General features: G+C 37.8%; 2 protein-coding genes across 2 annotated transcripts; both read right to left on the minus strand.

The window, feature by feature from the left end:
• Nucleotides 1–18,525: 18,525 nt before the first annotated feature.
• Nucleotides 18,526–19,941, minus strand: LOC149267859 (uncharacterized). Its single transcript, XM_089474616.1, has 2 exons — nt 19,573–19,941; nt 18,526–19,516 (listed from the first exon to the last, which is right to left on the minus strand). The coding sequence occupies exons 1-2, from the start codon at nt 19,804–19,806 to the stop codon at nt 18,863–18,865; spliced, it is 888 nt and encodes a 295-aa protein (XP_089330742.1). The 5' UTR covers nt 19,807–19,941; the 3' UTR covers nt 18,526–18,862.
• Nucleotides 19,942–20,715: 774 nt separating this feature from the next.
• Nucleotides 20,716–22,072, minus strand: LOC149267860 (uncharacterized). The gene is made up of 2 exons (XM_089474618.1): nt 21,707–22,072; nt 20,716–21,650 (listed from the first exon to the last, which is right to left on the minus strand). The coding sequence occupies exons 1-2, from the start codon at nt 21,938–21,940 to the stop codon at nt 21,012–21,014; spliced, it is 873 nt and encodes a 290-aa protein (XP_089330744.1). The 5' UTR covers nt 21,941–22,072; the 3' UTR covers nt 20,716–21,011.
• Between the last annotated feature and the right edge of the window lie 487 nt (nt 22,073–22,559).

Consider the following 22,559-nt stretch of genomic DNA (forward strand, 5'->3'; position numbering starts at 1 on the left):
AATTGGGAGACAAGGAGTAGAGCCAGGAGTCAAAGGATTCCAGAGAAGTGGGAAAAAGTATCATTAGGAGAGAGTAGTGGAATTTCGAGGTGGGATTATATTCAAAGTTAAAATTCTAAGACTTGCGAGTCGCATGTTTAAAGTATCGAAACTGAAAGAGCCTTAAAAATCAACAGAGCAGCTGCTTAGAGAGCCTGATTGGGAGGCAGAAAAAAAACCAAGAGTTAAAGGATTTTATAGAAGTTGAAAAATGATCACTACTACAATTTTAAGGTGGGAGTACTTATATTCAAAGTTGAATTCTAAGATAGAAACGAGAGCACTCAGCAGGGACATGTGGATATGTTATTTAGCACAGAAAGAACTTGGAGGCTAGGAAAGATAAGGCTTAGAGTTGAGAAGAGCAGATAGCAAGGAGCTACTCTTACTCTCTAGTAGGAAAAATTTAGAGCGCTGCGAGACTCCCAATATTCTGATGGATTCTAGGTGTTGAACTATACAACTGTAGATGAACCTGCTCTCTATATGAGCTAGGATTCTAGATGGCGTATTCCCAAATTGTCAATGGACTAACTAAAGTCAATAGAGAAATTTGAGAGTATGTACAGAACTTCAAGATTCTTCACACTGTAGAAATTGAATGTCTTCTTAGTGTGAGTGTTGAGTAAACACATTCATGTGAAGCCCACTCATGAGCTGGGCGTTGAGAATGGCTCGTGCCCGTTAGCCGAGGATCACTCGACATTTACATTATTTGCTCTACACCAGTTTTGCCATTGCGATCGAATTATTATTTATTAGGCCCCGCATCTGGTCGCAATCTGCAAAAAGGCCGACAACCGCCTGCGGGCCCGTGATGTCTTTGTTTATTGCTCCGGTTTGGTTTTTATTTTCCTTATTTTTTGTTTTTCGTTTTTTTTTTTTTCGGCTGCCAATCGAATCGTTTCGGGCGACTGTAGCCAAGGCTGTGATCAAGCCAGAACGGAAGACGGGATGGTAGATGCGCACTGGACAGAGAAGAGGAAGTGGAGGGGCTGGCTGGCTGGCAAAGCCATCGGCTGGCTATGCTAATTAGCCATCAGGCCAAGTATTTGTTGAGCCAGAAGAGTCAAGTCGTACCGCCTTAATTGACAGCTCTGCTTGGGCAGCTCTAATGGAAGCTGTGAAGCCTCAGCGTAGAACTTGACTTGGACTTGGACTTGGACTTGGACTTGGCCGTGGACTTGGTCGTGGACTTGGACTTGGAGTATCGGATGGCTGATCGGCTGGTCGGTCAATAGCTAAAATAAATGAACCACATGCCAATGGCAAAAGCTGATGGCTAACAGGCAAATCTAATTAAAGCCAATATTTCGAAACCACACAGCCGTTCTCTCTATTCCGTACGCCAGATGGCGCTCTTTGATTGCCGCCAGCCAACAACAACAACAACAACACCAACAACAATAAAAGCAACAACAAACCAATTGCAAATAAATTCACCTCAATCGATGCGCAACTTTGAAGTCTGCATTCGAGCCATGGCTCAATTACTGTACAATATAATTTAATTCACATTCAATTGTTTTACTTTCATTCACAATTTCTCAAGTGGATAATATGCTGAGAATTTGCCAAGCTGTGGGTGGCACAGCCGAAAAAGCAACGTGGGCTCACACGTTTAAATACTCAAAAACATAATTTTCAATTGAAAATATTTGCGGAAAACAAAATTATCAAAAGACATGAACAAAAGCTAAATACAAATTATAAAACAATCAAAATAAATCAAAATTATGCTTAGAGAGGCTATAGCACTTGTCTAAATTGTTGAGTGAAAACTATATAAGAGATGGAAATTTTGAAAATTTTTTTAACTACTGTCGAGCATTTAGTGATTGGTTCCAAACCTCAAAAGCTAGAGTATTATATCTTTTAATATATATTCATTACAAATGTAAAGTCTCTAGTCTCAATTCCTGAAGATTTTCTTTACTATATTTCCACTTATTTATTGGATAGGAGAGTCCCTTCTTATAAGTATCTAAAACTTTATATACAAATCGTGGTCAATTTCTTTTGAGCGATTCTGTCAATCAGGCAAAGGTTGTCAATTTGAAGCATATATTCAATTTTCATTTGAAGGTTGGGCTTACATAAGAGAGCCAAAAGGTGTTTTGGGGTTGGGGGGATAGCGCAAGATCAAGGTGAACACTTTAAGCCGCCACGTGATGTGTTAAAATCGTTGCAACAACAGCAACAACAACAACATGAACGTTGAGGCAATGACAAGCAGCGTGGCGGAGAATGAGAATTAGATGATAAAGATGATGCTGATGCTGTGGCTGTGGCTGCGGCCGTAGCTTAAGCTGAATATTGAATGTGAACAGCAAACGTCATCGTCATCGTCCTCATAGACATTTGCTTTGACTTGCATCAAGTGCGCCGGCAGCTGCTGCTGCGGCTGCTGAAAGCGCATCATGACTTGGCCAGTTGGGATTGGCATTGGTATCGAGACTGGGCATTTGCGGCATTTGCACTCTGCTAGCTGAAAGCTACAGGGTAACTTAGCTTTGTCATCAAAGGAGACAAATATAGGACGGATATAGATATATGCATGTCTGTAGTTCTGTACCTACAGTTTGTCATCGATACATATTAAATTATAGAATATTCAATATAAAATATAAAATATAAAATATAAAATATAAAATATAAAATATAAAATATAAAATATAAAATATAAAATATAAAATATAAAATATAAAATATAAAATATAAAATATAAAATATAAAATATAAAATATAAAATATAAAATATAAAATATAAAATATAAAATATAAAATATAAAATATAAAATATAAATTATAAAATATAAAATATAAAATATAAAATACAATTTTCCATATAGCTCAATTCATATACATATACAGAATTTTTTCTGATATTAGAAAATATTATAAAATCTATCCATTCATCCTACCTCGATATTTGTTATATATAGTAGATCAATTTATATAGCTTTTCTTCTGCCAGCTAGAGTATTTAGGCGTCATTTAATGCCAACATTTATTTAATTTTAGAGCCTCTTAGTTTTGCCCGATAATTGATCATCATCAGTCGTTTTAATTGATCGCTTTGGCCGCCTTGCTCTGCATTTTGCTCTGTGCCGCATTTCGATTGTAATCAATCACTTTCGTGGAATTGGTCCACACAGTTGCTGCCTGAATGAACTATGCGGAGCAATGTGTGCGACTGGGACATGGACTCTAGACCAACGAATCTCGTCTCTCAGCACCCTGCCTCTCTTGCTCTATCTCTCCCTGTCTGTCCCATTCTCGATCTCTCTGTCTTGCTGTCTCTCTGAACGGGCGTTGTCTTTGAGAATATCGTCGGCTGGTATTTTCTTTCGTTTTCCAATCATCGACGCAATTGCGTACGTGAGCTGACGCACCAAGTTGTCACTGTCATTGTCATTGTTCAACTCCACACATACAATATATATATTGCCATCCATCCATCCATCCATCCACACATCCATCCATACATCTATCGCCCAGTTTAAAGTCGTGTGTAATTGTTGCCGCAATATCGTGTATCATGCTGCGTCAATAAGTCACTCGCTGGCATTTCTGATATGCCTCAGAGCAACAGTTGCCATTGTGAGGAACGGCAACAACAGCAGCGACAGCAACAATTGCTGCTTAATATTAATTAATAATATATATATATAAAGTTAGCTAATGAAGAGTTCATGAAGTTTTAATTAAACCATATCTAGAAATCACTTTGGCAAAGCAACTCCACATTTGTCCTTTCAATTCAGCTAATTAAATTATAAATATTTTCTCATATAGCTTTTCGCCATAGTTGAGCTCGCAATAGATTGCATTTTTGCTAACGAGCAAAGTATGTTTCAGAGTGATATTTATTCTATATTGAATATCTTATTCGATATCTGGTTTATGTTGCAGTACATAACTTTATATATAGTCAAACTTTTCAATATCAAACTAACCTAAAATTTGTTGTAGATATTTAAGCAACATTTTCAACTGAATTTAGCCGACGAAATTTCGTTTGACATCTTGAGATCAGCTCATTTCTTATTGCTGATCAGAATTATATTTATATATAGACCATAATAAAACCAGTTTTTACTATGTTTCTCACACTCTCAGAGCTCTGTTCATAATATACCTTGCCAATCACTTTGCTTCGTTGTCCTGCTTATAGCCAGATAGCAGCTAGGATCCACTCACACATAATCACAGGTATATATGTATATGTATACCTATAGCTATATGTTCAGCTTTTATGCTGAGCCGTTGCCTTTTTGTTCGAATGCTTTTTTTATGACAAATGTCATGACTAATTGTCTGGCACTTAAATATTTTATGATCGTCCCAAGCCAAATTGGCTCGCCAGGGGCAAGAGCAAATATGAGAGATGCATATGGAAGTGAAATTATGATGACTCTTTGATACCCTATGGTAATTGTAAGGAGCCCCAAATTAATTTTTAAATATATATGCCATCATGCAGGCCATATATGTACATATAATGAAAATAACAGATAAGACCTGAAGGACTCGGACTTTTAAACGGAGAATGAGTACTGGCTTCTTTTACTATATAGCAAGAAAAATATTCCATGAATATCTCAATGATGCTAATAAAGTAAAGCTCTTGTATTCAGACTCCCAAATTGTAAGAAAAGGTCTAACTATTGAATTGATCCTTCAGCATTTGACTAACAGGATCTCTGAAGCTATAAAAACTATTAGACTATGACAGTTCAGGCTTCGAAAACTTTATCGTACAACTGATATGCCCCGCTTCTGTATTCAACTGCAGGGTATTTTTAAAACAGATCATTTTATGTTGCAGACATAAAAAGCCATCAAGCAGATGAGCATCTGCCAAGCCACACAGAGTTTATGAAGCAAGTTCTTTAAAATTTGGTTGTCAACTCTCCAGTAAAAATCCATAAACTCTAACAACAACAACAACAACAACAAGCTGTGTGTTGGTCTTTGTGTGTGTTTTATTATTATTTGGCTGGCGATAAATCAATAATTTGTTAAGAGGCGCTTGACTCCAGTCGGTGGCTGTGTCCATGTGTGTGTGTGTGATTATGAAAGCAAGTTCGTTGCCTAAGTCTTTTGTGTGAGCGCAAGGAAATTCAAAGCCCATATATTTTTTGCGCTAATTTTAAAGCAAGTGTGCATGAAAGTGTGTTTGTATATGTGTGTGTTTGTAGTGCGTCTGTTTGATGCGTTGTGCTCGCAATTTGAAAGTTCCAGGGTTTTTTTTCTGTTTTTTGGTTTTTGTGAAAGGAAGCATTATTTTATTGGAGTCATATGCAAATTGCATTATGTTGACTTTTCGGATAGCCACAAAATACAAACAGAGACAGCGGCCAAACAGCGCGACAACCCAACGACAAGAAAACGACAAACAAACAAACCAACAAACAGCAAGCGGAAAAAGCGTAAATCACGCTCGCCGTGTGGCACAGCTGCAAAACTTGTGCTTCCCCAGCCCCAAAAGAAGAATCAGCGAGAGAAGAGAGTGCGCACGCGCACAACCTACTGCAGGCACTGCTCGACCTCCAGTTATCCAGTAGCCGTGCAATGAATTACCTTCAAATACATTGAGATTTTCCAGTTTGAACTACAATTCCCTTTTCGATTCTTCAATAACATGAGCTTATGGCAACTATATGCGATCGATAAATCGATTCTTATCTATTGAAGCTAAACCCAATAACATAAGACTAAGGCTATGCAGCCATTAACCTCTTTTCTTGCTCAAATATGATGTAAAATTAAATCGATATATATCGATTAAAGCTGTACGATGATATAAACGTATGGTATCACCTTGCGATGTCATATATGCTCGAGTTACATAAAGCTATGTTCTTTTGTGGTTCGAATATGATATGATATGAGTTCGATATTTATCGATTCATAAAGTAAGCAATTTTGTCATTGGTTACTACAAAAATGTATCTCAAAATCTCTGTCACTACATAAGAAGTGCCCATGCGGCTTATAGCTTATATATGCATGTAGGACTATACAAACTTGCAATGAAATATAATTGATAAATATCGATTAATTTACTAACAAGAATTTTGCACAAATACCTAGCTGAAGGGAGACATAACAGCTGTTGATGTCCAATTTTGTCTTTGAAAGGCATTTGCTCTTACCAAAGATATAGGGAGCGACAGAGAGAGAGAGAGAGAGAGAGGTGGGGAGCTGAACAAAGGGTATCTCAGCATTATATTTATATTATTGCATTTTTCAGCATTCAGCTATATACCCAGTATATCTATATCTACACATTGCAGGGCATAAACAAAGCAGCAGCAGCAGCAGCATCCACAGCAGGAGCAGAGGAAGCTAGCAGCATTTACTGCCTAGATTTGTGCAAGATTTGCGAGAGTTTTTTTATTCGATTTTTGTTGCTGTTTTTGTTGCAATTGTTGTGTTTGGGGCGCTAGCTAGTTGTGTCCTGTCAAATCGTTCAGCGATTTGTCTTGGCAACGCGACTGCATTCAATCAGCAACTGTTGCAGCCGCAGCAGCAGCAGCGGCAGCAACTATGCCAAGCAATTGACACTTGAGGCGTTGGCTAACAGTCGAAGGCAGCTGCGGCTGCGACTGTTGCTGCTGTTGCTGTTGCTGTTGCGACGAGGCAATTTATAAACGAAATAAATTCAATTGACTTGTTTGCCGCAGCATTTACAGTTGGCAACAATTGCAGCAATGCCATAAATCGTTGGCCAAGAAGCCATGCCTACCGCTCCGGCCCGCTCCACCTGCTCCCGGGCCGCGGCACAAGAGCTGGCCATTCCAGTGGCCAAAACTGCGTAACAATAAATTTTCAATGCAAACAAGTTGCCAAGACTTGCAGAAATCGGAGAGTTGGCCATTGCCAGTGGCCATGGCCATGGCCATTTGGCCAAACTCCATTTTCATCTGCGAAACTCCAGCTCGCATTTAGCATCCCCAAACGTTGTCGCCGGTGCTGCGACTGCGACTGCGGCGACTGCTGCTGCTACGGCTGTTGCTGCTGCTGCTGCTGCTGTTGCATTTGTTATTTGAATTTCGAAAATTATGGGCACAAATTTGTTTTATTGCCAAAGTCAAGGCGTGCAATCATTAAATGCAACAGCATGCGGTCCAGTCGCCAAGCCCCAGCACCTGAGCATCCGAGCACCTGAACAACAACAGCAACACACAGCAGCAGCAGCAGCAACACGGCTGTATATACCCTGTAATGTAACAACAAAGTCTCGTGAGACATGCCTTAGACTAAAGGCTTTTGTGCAGACACTGAAACTCATCTGAAGGAAATAGTTTTTGTTTATCAAATTTTCTTTTTAAAATCTAATTGTCAAAAGTCTAAAAATAATATTGAATAGAAAAATTGGAATATATTTTTTTTTGTTAGAAATCTTTTTAAGGAAGCTTGTCTACTTATTTTTTCCACTCCAGCATATTTCATATTAATTTATTGTACAAAATAAAAATTATCTAACTCAATGTAAATACCAAATAGCATATTAGATTTAAAAATACAACCAATATCAAAAAATAAAAATTGACAAAAAGCAATAAAAATAATTTATGTTATAAATAATAATAATAATAAATTAATTAAAATATAATATAATATCAATAATAATAAATTAATATAAAATATACAAATTGAAAAATTAAATGTACTAAAATAATGAAATGAAAATAAAATTTTAAAATTGTTTGTAATATAAATAAATTAAAAAAAGAAATACAAATTGAAAATTTAAATATAAAAAAAAAAAATATTAAATAAATATTGTTGTTATATAAAAAAAACTTGCATTACAAACAAAAATCAAGTAAATTATTAATAATAATTTATAATAATAAACAAAAATAAATTATAATAATAATTAACGACTATAAAAATCAGTTTAAGATTCAGAGCAGATTTCTTTGTCATTGCAACATTTGCGTTCACTCTACAATTCAGAGGGTATTCAAAAAGTTAGTCATATTGGCACTGGAGCTCTCAGCTGCATGTTGAGGCAAGACTGAATTATGCCTTGCACTAAAAGCGTTTCAGCTAACTTAAATATGAGCACATCATTAGCCTAAAATTGTTACTTAGCCATGCAATGCTCGTCTCTCAGTGCAGCCAGCTGAGGCTAGAATGCCGCCAGCTCCAGCTCCAGCCTCAGCTTCAGCTGGCAACTGGGAAGCGCACCGTCTGATTAACACGTGCGCAAATTATAAGATTTTATGCATTTGCCACAGATATCTAAAATGTTGTACGCTCTCGCGAGAGATAAAAGCAGAAATGATCAAACTGCCGACACGACTGAAGGCTAGAGCCGCACTCATCATTGAAGAGTTATGAATGCATGTTTATGCATGTGCAGCACGCACATATACACACACACACACACCTGCTATGTTGCAGTTTTGAGCACTTTATTAGCGCATCGAGCCGTCTAAATATATGGCTAACCAAAATGGCCAAAATGAATGGCCATGAAACGTTCAAAGCGTGCAACACCGCTGGCCCAAGGGGAGGCTCTGCATGTGTGTATGTGTCTGTGTGTTTGTGTGTGCGTGTGTGGGGCGTGTGCCACGACTTGACCCATATACGAATATCTTTCGCCATGCTCCGCACTTGCCATAAACATGTGCACATGCTGCGCCTATAAACTATGACTCGCCAAATGCTCTCCTTAACATATTTATGTTATTAGCTCGGGTGTTAAGCTAAGTATGTTAATGTGCGAGCAGAGCCATGCTATATATACATATACATATGTATATGTATAACAATGGAAATTGGAATTAAATCTTGTTTAATTCAGAGCTTCAGCAGCTCTTTGGCTTTTATGTTGGCTAACAGCGTGCCAGTGACTTTTACAGCGCTTTAACAGCGTAATTAGCTTGTTAACACTGCAGTGCAATATTATGGTTGATATATGATTTATATAATATACGAATATATTGCTGTATCATGCTTTTGCTCTTCAAAGTCCGATTTCAATAAATTTGAACATAAATGTAATTTTATGACTGCACAATGTTTATTTAGGGAGTTTTATAATATTATAATTTAATGCATTCTTTTTTTTTTTAAACAAACAACAAAAAAGCAATAAATCTAAAAAGCAATAAAGCTGAAAACTCAGAGACTAGTTAGCATAGGCAGCAGACAGACTTGGATGCATACATGGACCCCATACATAAATATGTTAAGTTTTTTACATATTTGCATAACTCACTCCTTTTTTATTGGTATCAAAAATTGTCTAGCCATTACAGAATCACTTTATTAATTAACAACAACAATTACTAGCTGTAAGCAGTCTGATTTCCAGATGCAATTATTTTAAAATAAATAATTCAAACGATAATTCTAGCAACAACTGCGAATCTCTTTGGGCGCAGAGCAGCCCACAGATCAACCAGTCTCTCTCTCTCTCTGTATCCCTCTCTCTCTTTCTCTTTCTTCTCTCATTACAACTGTCGCCTAGAGCTGTTGAGATATGAATAGTATCAGCATTTTGGTCAACTAACTCATTTGTTAGGCTACTGCACTCGATATTTGAGCAAACAAAGTCCACAGCCCACTGAATGCTGCTTCGGTTGCTGCTGCTGCAACTGCTGCTGCTGCTGCTGCTTCGGCTGCTACTCCAGCTAAATACCAGAAAGCACGCAGCCAATGTAAGCCAAAGTGAGTATTTAACCAACGCATACGCTAATTTTAGAGTTGAGATTTGCGAACATTGCGGCAAACGTAATTACTTCCTACTGAACGGGGACAACAGATAGATATATCACTGTGTGTACATGGAGGGCAATAGAGGCGAAAGCAACTCGAGCAACAATTTCTTGAGGCGCGTCTCTTTAGCGTTTTTTCAATTACATAGCGTTGACTATTTCTATTTGAGCAAATTCTGCTAAAAAGAAAAACAAAACACCAAAAAAATGAAGCAAAACACATGCCAAACCCCATGCCAAAGTCATGCCAAAATGCATGACAGGCGAGAGGGAGAGAGACATAGAGAGAGAGAGAGATAGAGAGAGAGCGAGGGAGGAGAGTAGGGGAACGGGTGAGCAATGTGGTGCGCGTGTTTGGTGGCGTTGCGTGTCTGTTGGCATGTGTCCACGCGAAATTGATATCGAACATAATTTTAGAAGCAAGCCACACACACACATACACACACACACAAAGACACACACACAGGCACATGTGCAGCTGCCTCCTCATAGAGTTGTTTGCCACAAAAAGGAAATGGCTGAAAAATGCTAACAAGATTTGCGCGTTCGTTCGGTGGGTCGTTCAATCGATCGAGCTTGCTGCTGGTGCATGCCAACCTCTTCAACAACAACAACAACAACATCATCATCATCATGATGATGCTGCTCAATGATGATGATGATGATGACAAGGCTGCAAGGTTACAAGTTTTTCCAGATCGGCATAGACTGCCCCACTGACTTGTTGCAACATGGACACAATGCCAGACTTTGGCAACATGCAACAACAACAACAACAACAACTGCAGCAACAACAACTCGCATCATGTGGCGGCGATTGTTGTGCCTTGCGTTTCGTGGCACAACATTAAACAGATCGTAAACACTTTAGCTTTATCTTTTCTCAGCCAGCTCTTGCTTGTTGTTGTTGTTGCTGCTGCAATACTGATAACGTGCTGCAGACAATTGAAGTTGTTGCTGTTGTTATAGCTGTTGTTGTCGCTGTTATAGATTTCGTTCATGCTCAAATCAATTTGATGTTTAAATTTGCACAACAAGCTGGCCAGACACCAGATAAATTCGTATACGAGCTGCCATTATCGCATGCCAAGTGCCAAGTGCCGAGCTATGAGAGGGAACGAACGCTTTTTGTTTAGTTTTGGTGTAATTTCAATATATGGTAACTGTATTCCATTGCGAGTTGCACTCAGAGTTGATGCTGATAAATTATAGAAATAAATACGAATTGGCAAAGTGGTTAGTCAATCAATCATTCAGTTTTTCAATCTGAATCAATCAATGCTGATAAATTATAGAAATAAATACGAATTGGCAAAGTGGTTAGTCAATCAATCATTCAGTTTTTCAATCTGAATCAATCAATCAGTCAACCACATAGATTGTTAGTTAGTCTATCAGTCAGTTAATTATTGAGTCAATCAATCAATCAATCAATCATGTCACTAGTCATACAGTCTATGTATCAGCTAGTGAGCTAATCATTCAATCAGATGCAGGCAGCTATCATTTCATCAATCTGTCGATCAATCAATCAATAGGCCCATCAATCAGTCATATAATCAATCATTATTTAACTGGTTGATCAATCAGCAAGTCACTCAAACATTTATTCAGTAAGTGGGCCAATCAGTCAGTCAATCAATCGTCGTCTAATTCATCGGTTCATCACTTCAATTTCTCAGGGATGAATCTTGAACTACTGAGCCCCAACTCTGTCAATCAAGCATTAATCAGTCAATCAATCAAGCGCTTAATTCGCCCATAAATTTAACTGTCAATGATTAATTCATTCATTCAATGCCTAAGGCAGTCAGCTAGTCAATTACTCAATCATTCATCAATCTTTTAATTAGTTTACTCTGTTTCTTAGTAAACGCATCAATCAGTAAATCATTGCCAGTGTATTAGTCATTCATTTGTTAAGACACACAGTCGTCAGTATTTTATCAATCTATCAGTCATTCATTCAGTCATTCAATGTTAATCAATTATTCAATCATCATCATTTAATCATTAGTCAATCAATAAATCATTCAACTACTTTACTCAATTTTTCAATAATTCACTCAGTCCAGCAAAAAGTTTCTACCAGTTATACGAAACTCAAGTGATCTATTGCTTGAACTAGGTGCAAAATATCGCACCTATCTGAGCGATCTTTGCTGATAGGCTAGTGCGATGCCAACTATACAAATCCCCAATAGCTGCTTGGTATGCTCCATTCATAATGTGCTCCCCACAAACAATACAAATGCCAAAAGCGATTCTGCGATGAAATACGTGATTCGCACAACAAACAAACCTAATGTATGTGAGCATGTTTGTACATATATAGACATTGCACACATTTATGCATACATGTATTCGTATACGGATAATATATCGATTGATAGCATAAAACTTTTACTGTTCAAAGTCTGAGTCTGACTTCAGTGGTTTTATAGCCAAAGCGAACTTTAGGACAGTGGCTCCTGCTGATGGAAATTTGCATTTAACGATTGCCGTTAGAGAGCAGCACTTGCTACAAACTGGAGCATAAATGTGTTGAAAGGGAAGATGATTGGCCACTAGTTACCCTTTATAAGTGATGGACATCGAATCAACTGGTTGATTATTTGTAATGTCTTATGGAATTTCACAAGACATATACTGAGCTCACTCTGAAAACCTTACAACAGTTCGAATTCATTTTTAACAGGGTATATATAGATATACTAATGTATTTTTAACAGGGTATCATATGTTGCATTGCATAATTAAGCTAACTACTTTTCTTAGTCAAGCGTGTAACATGTTTAGTCGTTCGAACTCTATTGTTCATTGCCTACAGTCGTACTGCGTATTTTACAGGGTATAGCAAGACAAATGAAACGATCTTCAATTGATCTCAGTCATTCTCATATAGCAGCTATATTATCTATAGCTTCTACTCCTGCAGTGTTCATTACCTACTGCCCGAGTGCATAGTTTACAGGGTATCGTAAGACAAATTGAACGATTGCTGGCATATGGGGTCGGTCGGTCGCCGCCTTTGATACTCATAAATTGCTTAATTTAATGTAGACTTTTTATGCATTCCGACTTATCAATAGACTTTCCAGCTAAATAGGCTTAACAATTTGAGTGCGTGCAAATGGATTCTGGGATTCTCTTCCGCCATCGCGGCACAGAGGGTGAGACGATGAGCCGCAGAGGAGGTTAATAGAAACATTTCGTTGTTGCGCCTGTTGCGCCGGTTCGGCAACATTTTGACTAATTAACTGCAATGTTTAATGCGTTAGACCAAAGTTGATGCTGTTGTGTGTGTTGTGTGTTGTTGTTGTTGTCGTTGTTGTTGCTGTTTGCCAAGTCTGTAGCCGGAACGAGTTCCAAGGCATTGGCCATTGGCTCGCATTTCCTGGCCAGGGCGACGACAATCATAATCGCCAATGACAAACGCACAAAAAAGATGCAGAAAAGATCTATCTATAAATACATACGCGCATAACCGGGTTGGGGCTTTGTCATTGGAAAGGGTATTTGGTTAGCGCAGCGCAACTGGTATTACAGGCATACCATATTGGCCAAATGCTTAACTGGCAGCTGTTTTGCTTGCTACATCTGCATCTGCAACTGCAACTGGCATCTGGCAACAGCCCAGCCTTGCCGCTGCTGCAGCCTCTCGCTGTCGCGCCAGTCCGGACAAGTTCTGATTTAGCATCCACAGCAATCGCATTCGCATTCCCATTCGCATTCACATTCCCATTCGAATATACAACTCACAATTTATAACTAGCCAAAATGCACACTCAATAAAACTGTTTAATTTATACACCAAAATTATCTCAGCCAATAAGTAAATCAGCTCGTATTGCCATGACTCTCTGGTAGCTTGATTGACATAAGCTAATTCTAGCAAATCAAAGCCTACTCACAGAATGGCATTTAGGCATATATCATTAGTGGAGTAGTGGAAGTAGTCAGTGGGGAAGAGAAATACAAAAAAAGAATAAATAATAAGCTCTAACTCCGAGAGGTTCTGAATAACGGCCATAGTTGAGTTAGCATTTCGTATCAAAAATAAATATAATTGATAAGTCCTGTCAACAAAATCTTTAGACGTATTCCATAATTTGGAATAGGAAAAACCATAAGGAAGCTAAAGTTTCCATACGATAATAATCGATTTTAGTTTCGATCGATGCTCAACAGAATTTCCAATGTTTTGATAATATATCAATCATTTGAAGCTAGGAATATTTAAGTTGATTTGCTTAATAATTAATTCATTATGTATTTCAAAGAATTTCAATAAATGAAGCGACAACAATGCAAAATCGATACATAACATATCGATAAAAATAATTTGATTTAGTAAAAATACGATGAACTACAAACAATGAACTATTATAAAAATCCATAATCGATTAACGATTTATTTTATAGATAGATCTATTTGGTAGGTAAGCATATACCAAATATATGAAAATGCCGGAAGAGCTCTATATAAGTACTTTCTCTCTATATCATGCCAAATTAATCACAGCATCCAATAATTCACAAGCTAAACAAGTCTTGAGTTCAGTCTCAAAATTTGAAGGAATTTAAATAGAGTCAAGTCTAGCGCGAGGCACCTGCTGCTCCCTCCTAAGTCTGACCACCGGACCAGCTACTGCCGAGCACGGAGAAACACACAGGTGACTAGCTGACCAGCTGCCCAGCTGCCCACCTGTACGACTGTGGCAAATTGATTGCCAAGGGCGTTGTTAAACAAAATAAATACAACAAATTGATTGTTTCAGGCAACTGATATGCATATCTAAAGCCGCTCAAGTTGTCTTGTCTTGTCACTTGACGCAGTTCAATTGAGCGAGCCAAAATGCGCTGCCCAACAAGATATACATACATAAATATATACACATATACATACATATATGTATATATAAAACGGCAAAAAAACGGTACAAATACAATATTGAAAAAGATTTATTAAGTTCGCACATTCGAAAAGCACTTGAGGCTGACAATTAAAAAGCACTCGGCATCAAATTTAGACGATGACGGTAACTGCCCGGGCAAAAGCTGCGGGGGCAACGAGGGGCAACAGATTTGTCATTTTGCGTTGGCTGCAAACAACTCGAGTGTAATCGAGTTACAAATACTCTGTCAAGCGTTGTCTTAAACATATGCAAACAAAAAGTTTCTATAATATATATCAAATGATTTCATTTAATGCCTTAGCTAATAATCGAAGACTTAACTATCTTAAGTTAATGCAGACTATACAATTAATAGTTAGAGAATTACATACCAAAATTCACGGCTTGAGTTATCCTAGTAGCTGAGTTCCAATAGGCGAGTGTATGATGTATGCTAGAATAAAAGAAAAGGAAAAGAGTCAGACAGGCGGAACAGAACTAAAATTAGAGATCAAGTTGAGAATTAAGACAATATAAAAAATACTCGACAAAAAACTTAAATCATTTCTTATAAATTCCAACATAAAATGTTATCGATAAAATGTTCGATTATCGAAACAAAAAAAGCTAGATTAGCTTTAAAGTCTTATTATAGAAATAATATATAATACATAATAATTTACATATCGATATAACTAGAAACAAAAATGACCATATCGATAAATATTATCGATAACTTTTTTAGGGTTCTATATGAGGAATGATTGATGTCAGTAAACAATGCATATTAGTTGGTCATTTTTGCTAAGTCATACGACTATTAAAACTTAAGTTAGATATATGTATGAATATATAGTAAAAATCAGTATGAAATGAATCGATATAATCGAAAATCGATATGCATCATTTGTTTAGCATTTTTAGCAAGCTTTAGTAAACTATATCATATATCTATATTGCAATCCAACAGCAAATTCATCGATATCAATCAATAATCTGGTTGTAGCTTAAACTGAAAGTCATGATATCGGTTTAACAATAGAAAGACGATCGTAAATTTTTATCGATTGTCGATTAATGCAAATTGATATGCTTATGTATATGTATATATATATACATATATGCCCTCTACATAGGCTCAAATACAGGGTATCAATAAGTTTAAGGCGCCACAAAACGTGCGAGTGTGTGCTTATGATGTGTGTATATGTGTGCGTATGCGAATGTATGTGTCAGGCATTTGCGATGTCAGGTTGTTCGGGTTGTTCGGTATGTTTGGGTTGCCTCGGCGCTTTTGTTGCCGTTGCCGTTGCTGCTGCTGCTGTTGTTGTTGTTGTTGTAGGCTTTGGCTTTGTCAGCGCCTTGATTACTTGTTCGCCTGCGCTCGCCTAATGGCGGCAACAAATTGTCTGCTTAATTGTGAGAAACCCAACGACAGCAACAACAATGGTCAACTGAAATTGTATCCGAAATTGAATCCCAATCGCCCCGTCTCAATTGTATCTGATATATACGAGTATATCTTCTAAGCGTATCTGTAACTGAATGCGTACTCACGCGCAAGTAAAAAATTGAATTGAAAGAAGAATACGTAAATCCGTAGCTTGTCGAAGAGTCCACACACGAGTCCACGCAATGGGATACGCTTAACTGATCTTGAAACAAAATATTCGCACAGACAGAAGTTGGAAAAGTTGAAGTTGAAATTGAAGTTGAAGTTGAAAGTTGTCTAGGCTTTTTTTTTTTTTTATTTGGCATGTGATTCTAAGCAATCGTTGATTTTTTTAGAGATGGAAGTTAAGGCTAAGCATTTCATTTTTATTATTATTATATTTTATGATACAGAAAAGGCGTTGCAATTATTTACAGTTAATTTGAAGTCCAAGACGATCAATTAATTAGTATAATAAAAATAATAATTAATTTATAGTAATAATTAATTTATAATATATAATTAATTTATAATAATTCCATATAAAATATGATGGAAAATGCAAATTCTAGATAAATAAAAGTCAAAGCGAAAACTTTTTCTAACGGCCCTTTCACTTATCACTTCAGTCAACTCAAACACCCCAACTGTAGGGTATATAACAAGAAAAAATGTGCGCAGGCGCAGCTGGCTTTGTTATACGTACTCGCATTCTCATTATATGGTTTGATGCGGTGTATTTGATGCATGTGTTGTATGGTCGCCGCTTGTTGTTATTATTATTATGATTATTATTAAGTTCTGTTCATTGTTGTTGATGTGTTTAATGTGTGTGTTTTGCATTAAAAACATTTCATTAAATTGTATTTGGTATGAGTGCTTGCCCCCTTCGAGTGGGCATGTGTGTGGGCATACACGCTTCTTAAATGCTGCTCAAATAAGCGATTAAGCAAATTTGCAACTTTTCACTCGCGTTGTCTGTGAATTGATTTGAAACGCCATTTGAATGCACTAGAGATTTAGTTCTTGACACGGTTCAAACGGTTAAAAGAAAGTCGCCAGCAATCAGTGTTTGGAAATTGCGCCTGTAGATAGCCGACAGATATAGAAAACGAGCAACAGTTGTTGCTGCAGCACCAACAATCAGATCAATTGTCAACAGAGCTCGCGCGAGTGCAGCAAAACAAAAACAATTTTGGCCACAAAATGTTGCACAAATTAAAATTGAACACAATAATCAGCGCAACAAGTTGTTGTTGTTGCCAGTTGTTGTTGTTGCTGCTGCTGTTGCACTTGCCGCTTCTTCGGCTCTCAGCCTGTTGTCTGTCGTCAGGCTCGTCTGCTGCGGCTGGCGGATACCAAATTCGCCTGCAGCAGCAACAAAATCCACAACAACAGCCAGCAGCAACCACCACCACCACCAACAGCACTAACAGCAGCAGCAGCACATGGTTTGAGCAAATGACTTTATTATAGGTTTTTAAATTTATAAACGCAACATTTACCATGCTAAACACTTCAAATTCCAGCTGGCTCGACAGACTGCCTGCAACAGCAACAACAACAATAATAATAACAACAGCATCAACACAATAACAGCAACATTTTGCATTTCTTTGAGCTGTTGCCACATGCGTGATGCGTGCGGCTGTGTGTGGCAAGTAAGCAAATTTTGTTGATTTAAAAGTAATTTAGATTTAAGCAAGCATTAAAGTATATATAGAGGATATATATGTATACATATAGTATAAACACACTTATTGCCAGAAGCCGTTTCTTCAAAAAATTTCGAACAGTTTCAGAAAGTTTCGTATGCTTCATCAGCTCGATTCATTAGTCAATTCATTAGAGAATTTCATTGGACAGCAACTGACAGATCCATCAGTCCGATTTATCAAGGAAATACATATTACTTTCATCAGTTTTATCGGAAAGTTCTATTACATAGGTTCATGCTACAGTTTCATTATCCAGATTCATCAAATAGTTTCATCAGTCTCATCAATTGAATAAGACAGCTCAATAAGCCAGTTTCATCAAACAAGCTTCATTAGTTTTATTAGACAGTTTCATCAGCCGGTTTTTTCAGACATCAGATATTCTCAGCAGCCTGATCTGTTTTCTATAGTAAGCCAACTTCATCAGAGAGTTTCATCAATCCGATGCATTAAGCAGTTTCATCAGTTCGAGTTATCAAATAGTTTCATCAGCTTCATCAAACAATGACATCATAGAGTTTCATCACACAGTTGCATGCAATAATTTCATCTAATCTTGATAAGTTTCACAAAAAAGTTTGCTCAGGCAATATCGTTTAGTCTTTCATAGTTGAGATGTATCTCAGTTTTATTCGAGTTTCATCTAACTATTCCCACTACAACCCAACATTCCGATCATAGAGTAATGAACGAACACATTTGTATGTTGCCTCACTACGAATATATATATTTTCGATTCGATTGTACATCACAATATATCACGATTAAGATTTCATAAATATAACATATTCGAGCACTCTACAAAACTCCACACTAGAACCGAAATAATGCCAAAATCGAAATGTGTTGATCCACGAATAGCAAATAGAAACAACTTAAATTATCAATTTATAAGCTAAACCTCAATAAGTTCAAAAACTAACCCTAACCCGCGATCCAAAACCTGCATATATGTATATATATATATATATATATATACATGTGCCTATCGAACTATATTACTTATTCAAGCCAAATAGAAACTTAATAACGTAGTCAGATGTCGAGATCATCATCGGTATCTTCGTCATCGTCTTCATCGTCTTCCTCGTCTTCCTCGTCATCATCGTCATCATCATCATCATCATCATCATCCCCATCACCTTTTCCGTCTTCATCGTCATCATCATCCATATCGTCGTCATCATCTTCATCATCCATATCGACGTCATCATCCTCATCATCCATAACGTCGTCATCATCCTCATCATCCATATCGTCGTCATCATCCTCGTCATCCATATCGTCGTCATCATCCTCATCATCCTCATCATCATCATCATCATCACCTCCCTCGTCCTCTTTAATCTCCTCATCGACCATCATATCGTCTTCATCATGGACTAGATCTTCCGTTTTGACTTGAGATTCAGGATTCTCGACGAAAAGTTTAAGCATTTCGAGGATGTTGCTGGTAATGTGAGTGTTATTATTTACGTTTTGAGTCAAATACTGACGTATGAAGGGCATGAAGAATTTGGTCGACAGCGTTCCGTCTGGGGCTAGAATGGTAGGTGGTGGGGGCACGCGCGGCGTCGGCGGCAAAGGTGGCATCTGAAGACTGTGTCTAAGAATCGAAGCAGTCAGTTGGCTCAGCTCTGCGAGAGCCGCATTGGTTGAATTCTCAGTCCCGATGTTGGGCACAGATCGCTGCAATGACAGTAAGATTCACATATCTTTTTGGAATTCATACCCCTATATTGTACCTGTTCAGAGGCCATGGGTGTATTGCGATTTCGATTGCGATTACGATAACGAATGGCGGCAGTCGATTGCGCGCGCTCAGTACGGGCATCGGAGTTGGTCGATCCATTGGCATCGGCTCCCCTGTCCGCGCGAGAAATGCGACGCGTCGAACGATTACCGTTACGCGACTCACCGTTAGCAGCATCGGCTGAATCATCTTTGGAAAAAATTTCGCGACCGCTACGCAATTTCATGTTTAGTTTTTGAATCTACCAATATGAAATATATTTCTATATTTTTACAAATATAAATATATTTGTTTTTAGGAATTTTAGAAGTTTTTTTTACTGTTTACTGCTCGAGAGAGATGTGTATACTGATGAAATAATTTAGGCTCAAGGGCTCCTCATATTCATCAAATAATTTTTTTTTTCATCAGTCTCATCAATTGTATGAGACAGCTTCATCAACCAGTTTCATGAAGCAAGCTTCATTAGTACTATGAGACAGTTTCATCGGCCGGCTTTTCAAGACATCAGATATTCTCATCAGCCTGATCATTTTTCTATAGTAATCCAACTCCATCAGAGAGTTTCATCAATCCGATGCACCAAGCAATTTCATCAGTTCGAGCTATCGAGTTATCAAAGAGTTTTATCACCCAGTGCTCAAGCACGATCATGTCACATACATCAAAATATAGACAATAGTCTATAGCCAGCGCGTTATCCGACACTAAGTAATAAATATGTCATCCATTAGCTTCAGCGACCAATGCAGGGGCTAATATAAATGTAACGTGAGCCTGAGCCAAACCATATAAAAAAAGGACACATGACTAAACATCTGTGCACTTGTTTGTATGGGAAAATGAACCCTTTTTTAAGAGTCTGTTAGGTATAAAGAGCTAGCATCTTAAGCAATAAACAGTTCAATTCAGTTTCGCTCTTGAATTCGCAAATATGAAGTTGTTTTATTTAACGCTCTATCACACAGTTTCATGCAATAATTTCATCTAATCTTGATAAGTTTCACAAAAAACTTTGCTCAGGCAATATCGTTTAGTTTTTCATAGTTGAGATGTATCTCAGTTTTATTCGAGTTTCATCTAACTATTCCCACTACAACCCAACATTCCGATCATAGAGTAATGAACGAACACATTTGTATGTTGCCTCACTACGAATATATATATTTTCGATTCGATTGTACATCACAATATATCACGATTAAGATTTCATAAATATAACATATTCGAGCACTCTACAAAACTCCACACTAGAACCGAAATAATGCCAAAATCGAAATGTGTTGATCCACGAATAGCAAATAGAAACAACTTAAATTATCAATTTATAAGCTAAACCTCAATAAGTTCAAAAACTAACCCTAACCCGCGATCCAAAACCTGCATATATGTATATATGTATATATATATACATGTGCCTATCGAACTATATTACTTATTCAAGCCAAATAGAAACTTAATAACGTAGTCCTCGATGTCGAGATCATCATCGGTATCTTCGTCCTCGTCTTCATCGTCTTCCTCGTCATCATCGTCATCATCGTCATCATCATCATCATCATCATCATCATCCCCATCGCCTTTTCCGTCTTCATCGTCATCATCATCCATATCGTCGTCATCATCCTCATCATCCATATCGTCATCATCCTCATCATCCATATCGTCGTCATCATCCTCATCATCATCATCATCATCATCATCATCACCTCCCTCGTCCTCTTTAATCTCCTCATCGACCATCATATCGTCTTCATCATGGACTAGATCTTCCGTTTTGACTTGAGATTCAGGATTTTCGACGAAAAGATTAAGCATTTCGGGGATGTTGCTGGTAATGTGAGTGTTATTATTTACGTTTTGAGTCAAATACTGACGTACGAAGGGTATGAAGAATTTGGTCGACAGCGTTCCGTCTGGGGCTTGAATGGTAGGTGGTGGGGGCACGCGCGGCATCGGCGGCAAAGGTGGCATCTGAAGACTGTGTCCAAGAATCGAAGCAGTCAGTTGGCTCAGCTCTGCGAGAGCCGCATTAGTTGAATTCTCAGTCCCGATGTTGGGCACAGATCGCTGCAATGACAGTAAGATTCACATATCTTTTTGGAATTCATACCCCTATACTGTACCTGTGCAGAGGCCATGGGTGTATTGCGATTTCGATTGCGATTACGATAACGAATGGCGGCAGTAGATTGCGCGCGCTCAGTACGGGCATCGGAGTTGGTCGATCCATTGGCATCGGCTCCCCTGGCCGCGCGAGAAATGCGACGTCTCGAACGATTACCGTTACGCGACTCACCGTTAGCAGCATCGGCTGAATCATCTTTGGGAAAAATTTCGCGACCGCTACGCAATTTCATGTTTAGTTTTTGAATCTACCAATATGAAATATATTTCTATATTTTTACAAATATAAATATATTTGTTTTTAGGAATTTTAGAAGTTTTTTTTACTGTTTACTGCTCGAGAGAGATGTGTATACTGATGAAATATTTTAGGCTCAAGGGCTCCTCATATTTATCAAATAATTTTTATACCCTGAACCCATTGAAAATGGGAAAACAGGGTATAATGGTTTTGTGAAAGGTATGTAACGGGCAGAAGGAATCATCGCAGACCCCATAAAGTATATATATTCTTGATCAGGATGACGAGCTGAGTCGATATAGCCCTGTCCGTCTGTCCGTCCGTCCGTCCGTATGAGCAAAAGGATTTCAGAAGATATAAGAGCTAGAGAGCTGAAATTTGGCATGCATACTCGTGTATACCATAGGCAGTACAAGTTTATCTTATTTTTTCCATACCTCGTCCGATAACTTTTTTATCGAGAATAATCGAAAAATCGACATTGTTTTTTCAGCCTAATTTGAACACTTTTAAACCTGGAGACTTCAAATTTGCGTTGTATATAAAGTTAATGAATACAAAGATTTTGTAATTTACAGATTTTGGATACCACGCCCCCTTCGCCCCCAATT

The sequence above is a fragment of the Drosophila arizonae genome, chromosome X, assembly GCF_054131065.1.
Source record: "Drosophila arizonae isolate 15081-1271.41 chromosome X, UAZ_ARI_1.0, whole genome shotgun sequence".
NCBI lineage: Eukaryota > Metazoa > Arthropoda > Insecta > Diptera > Drosophilidae > Drosophila > Drosophila arizonae.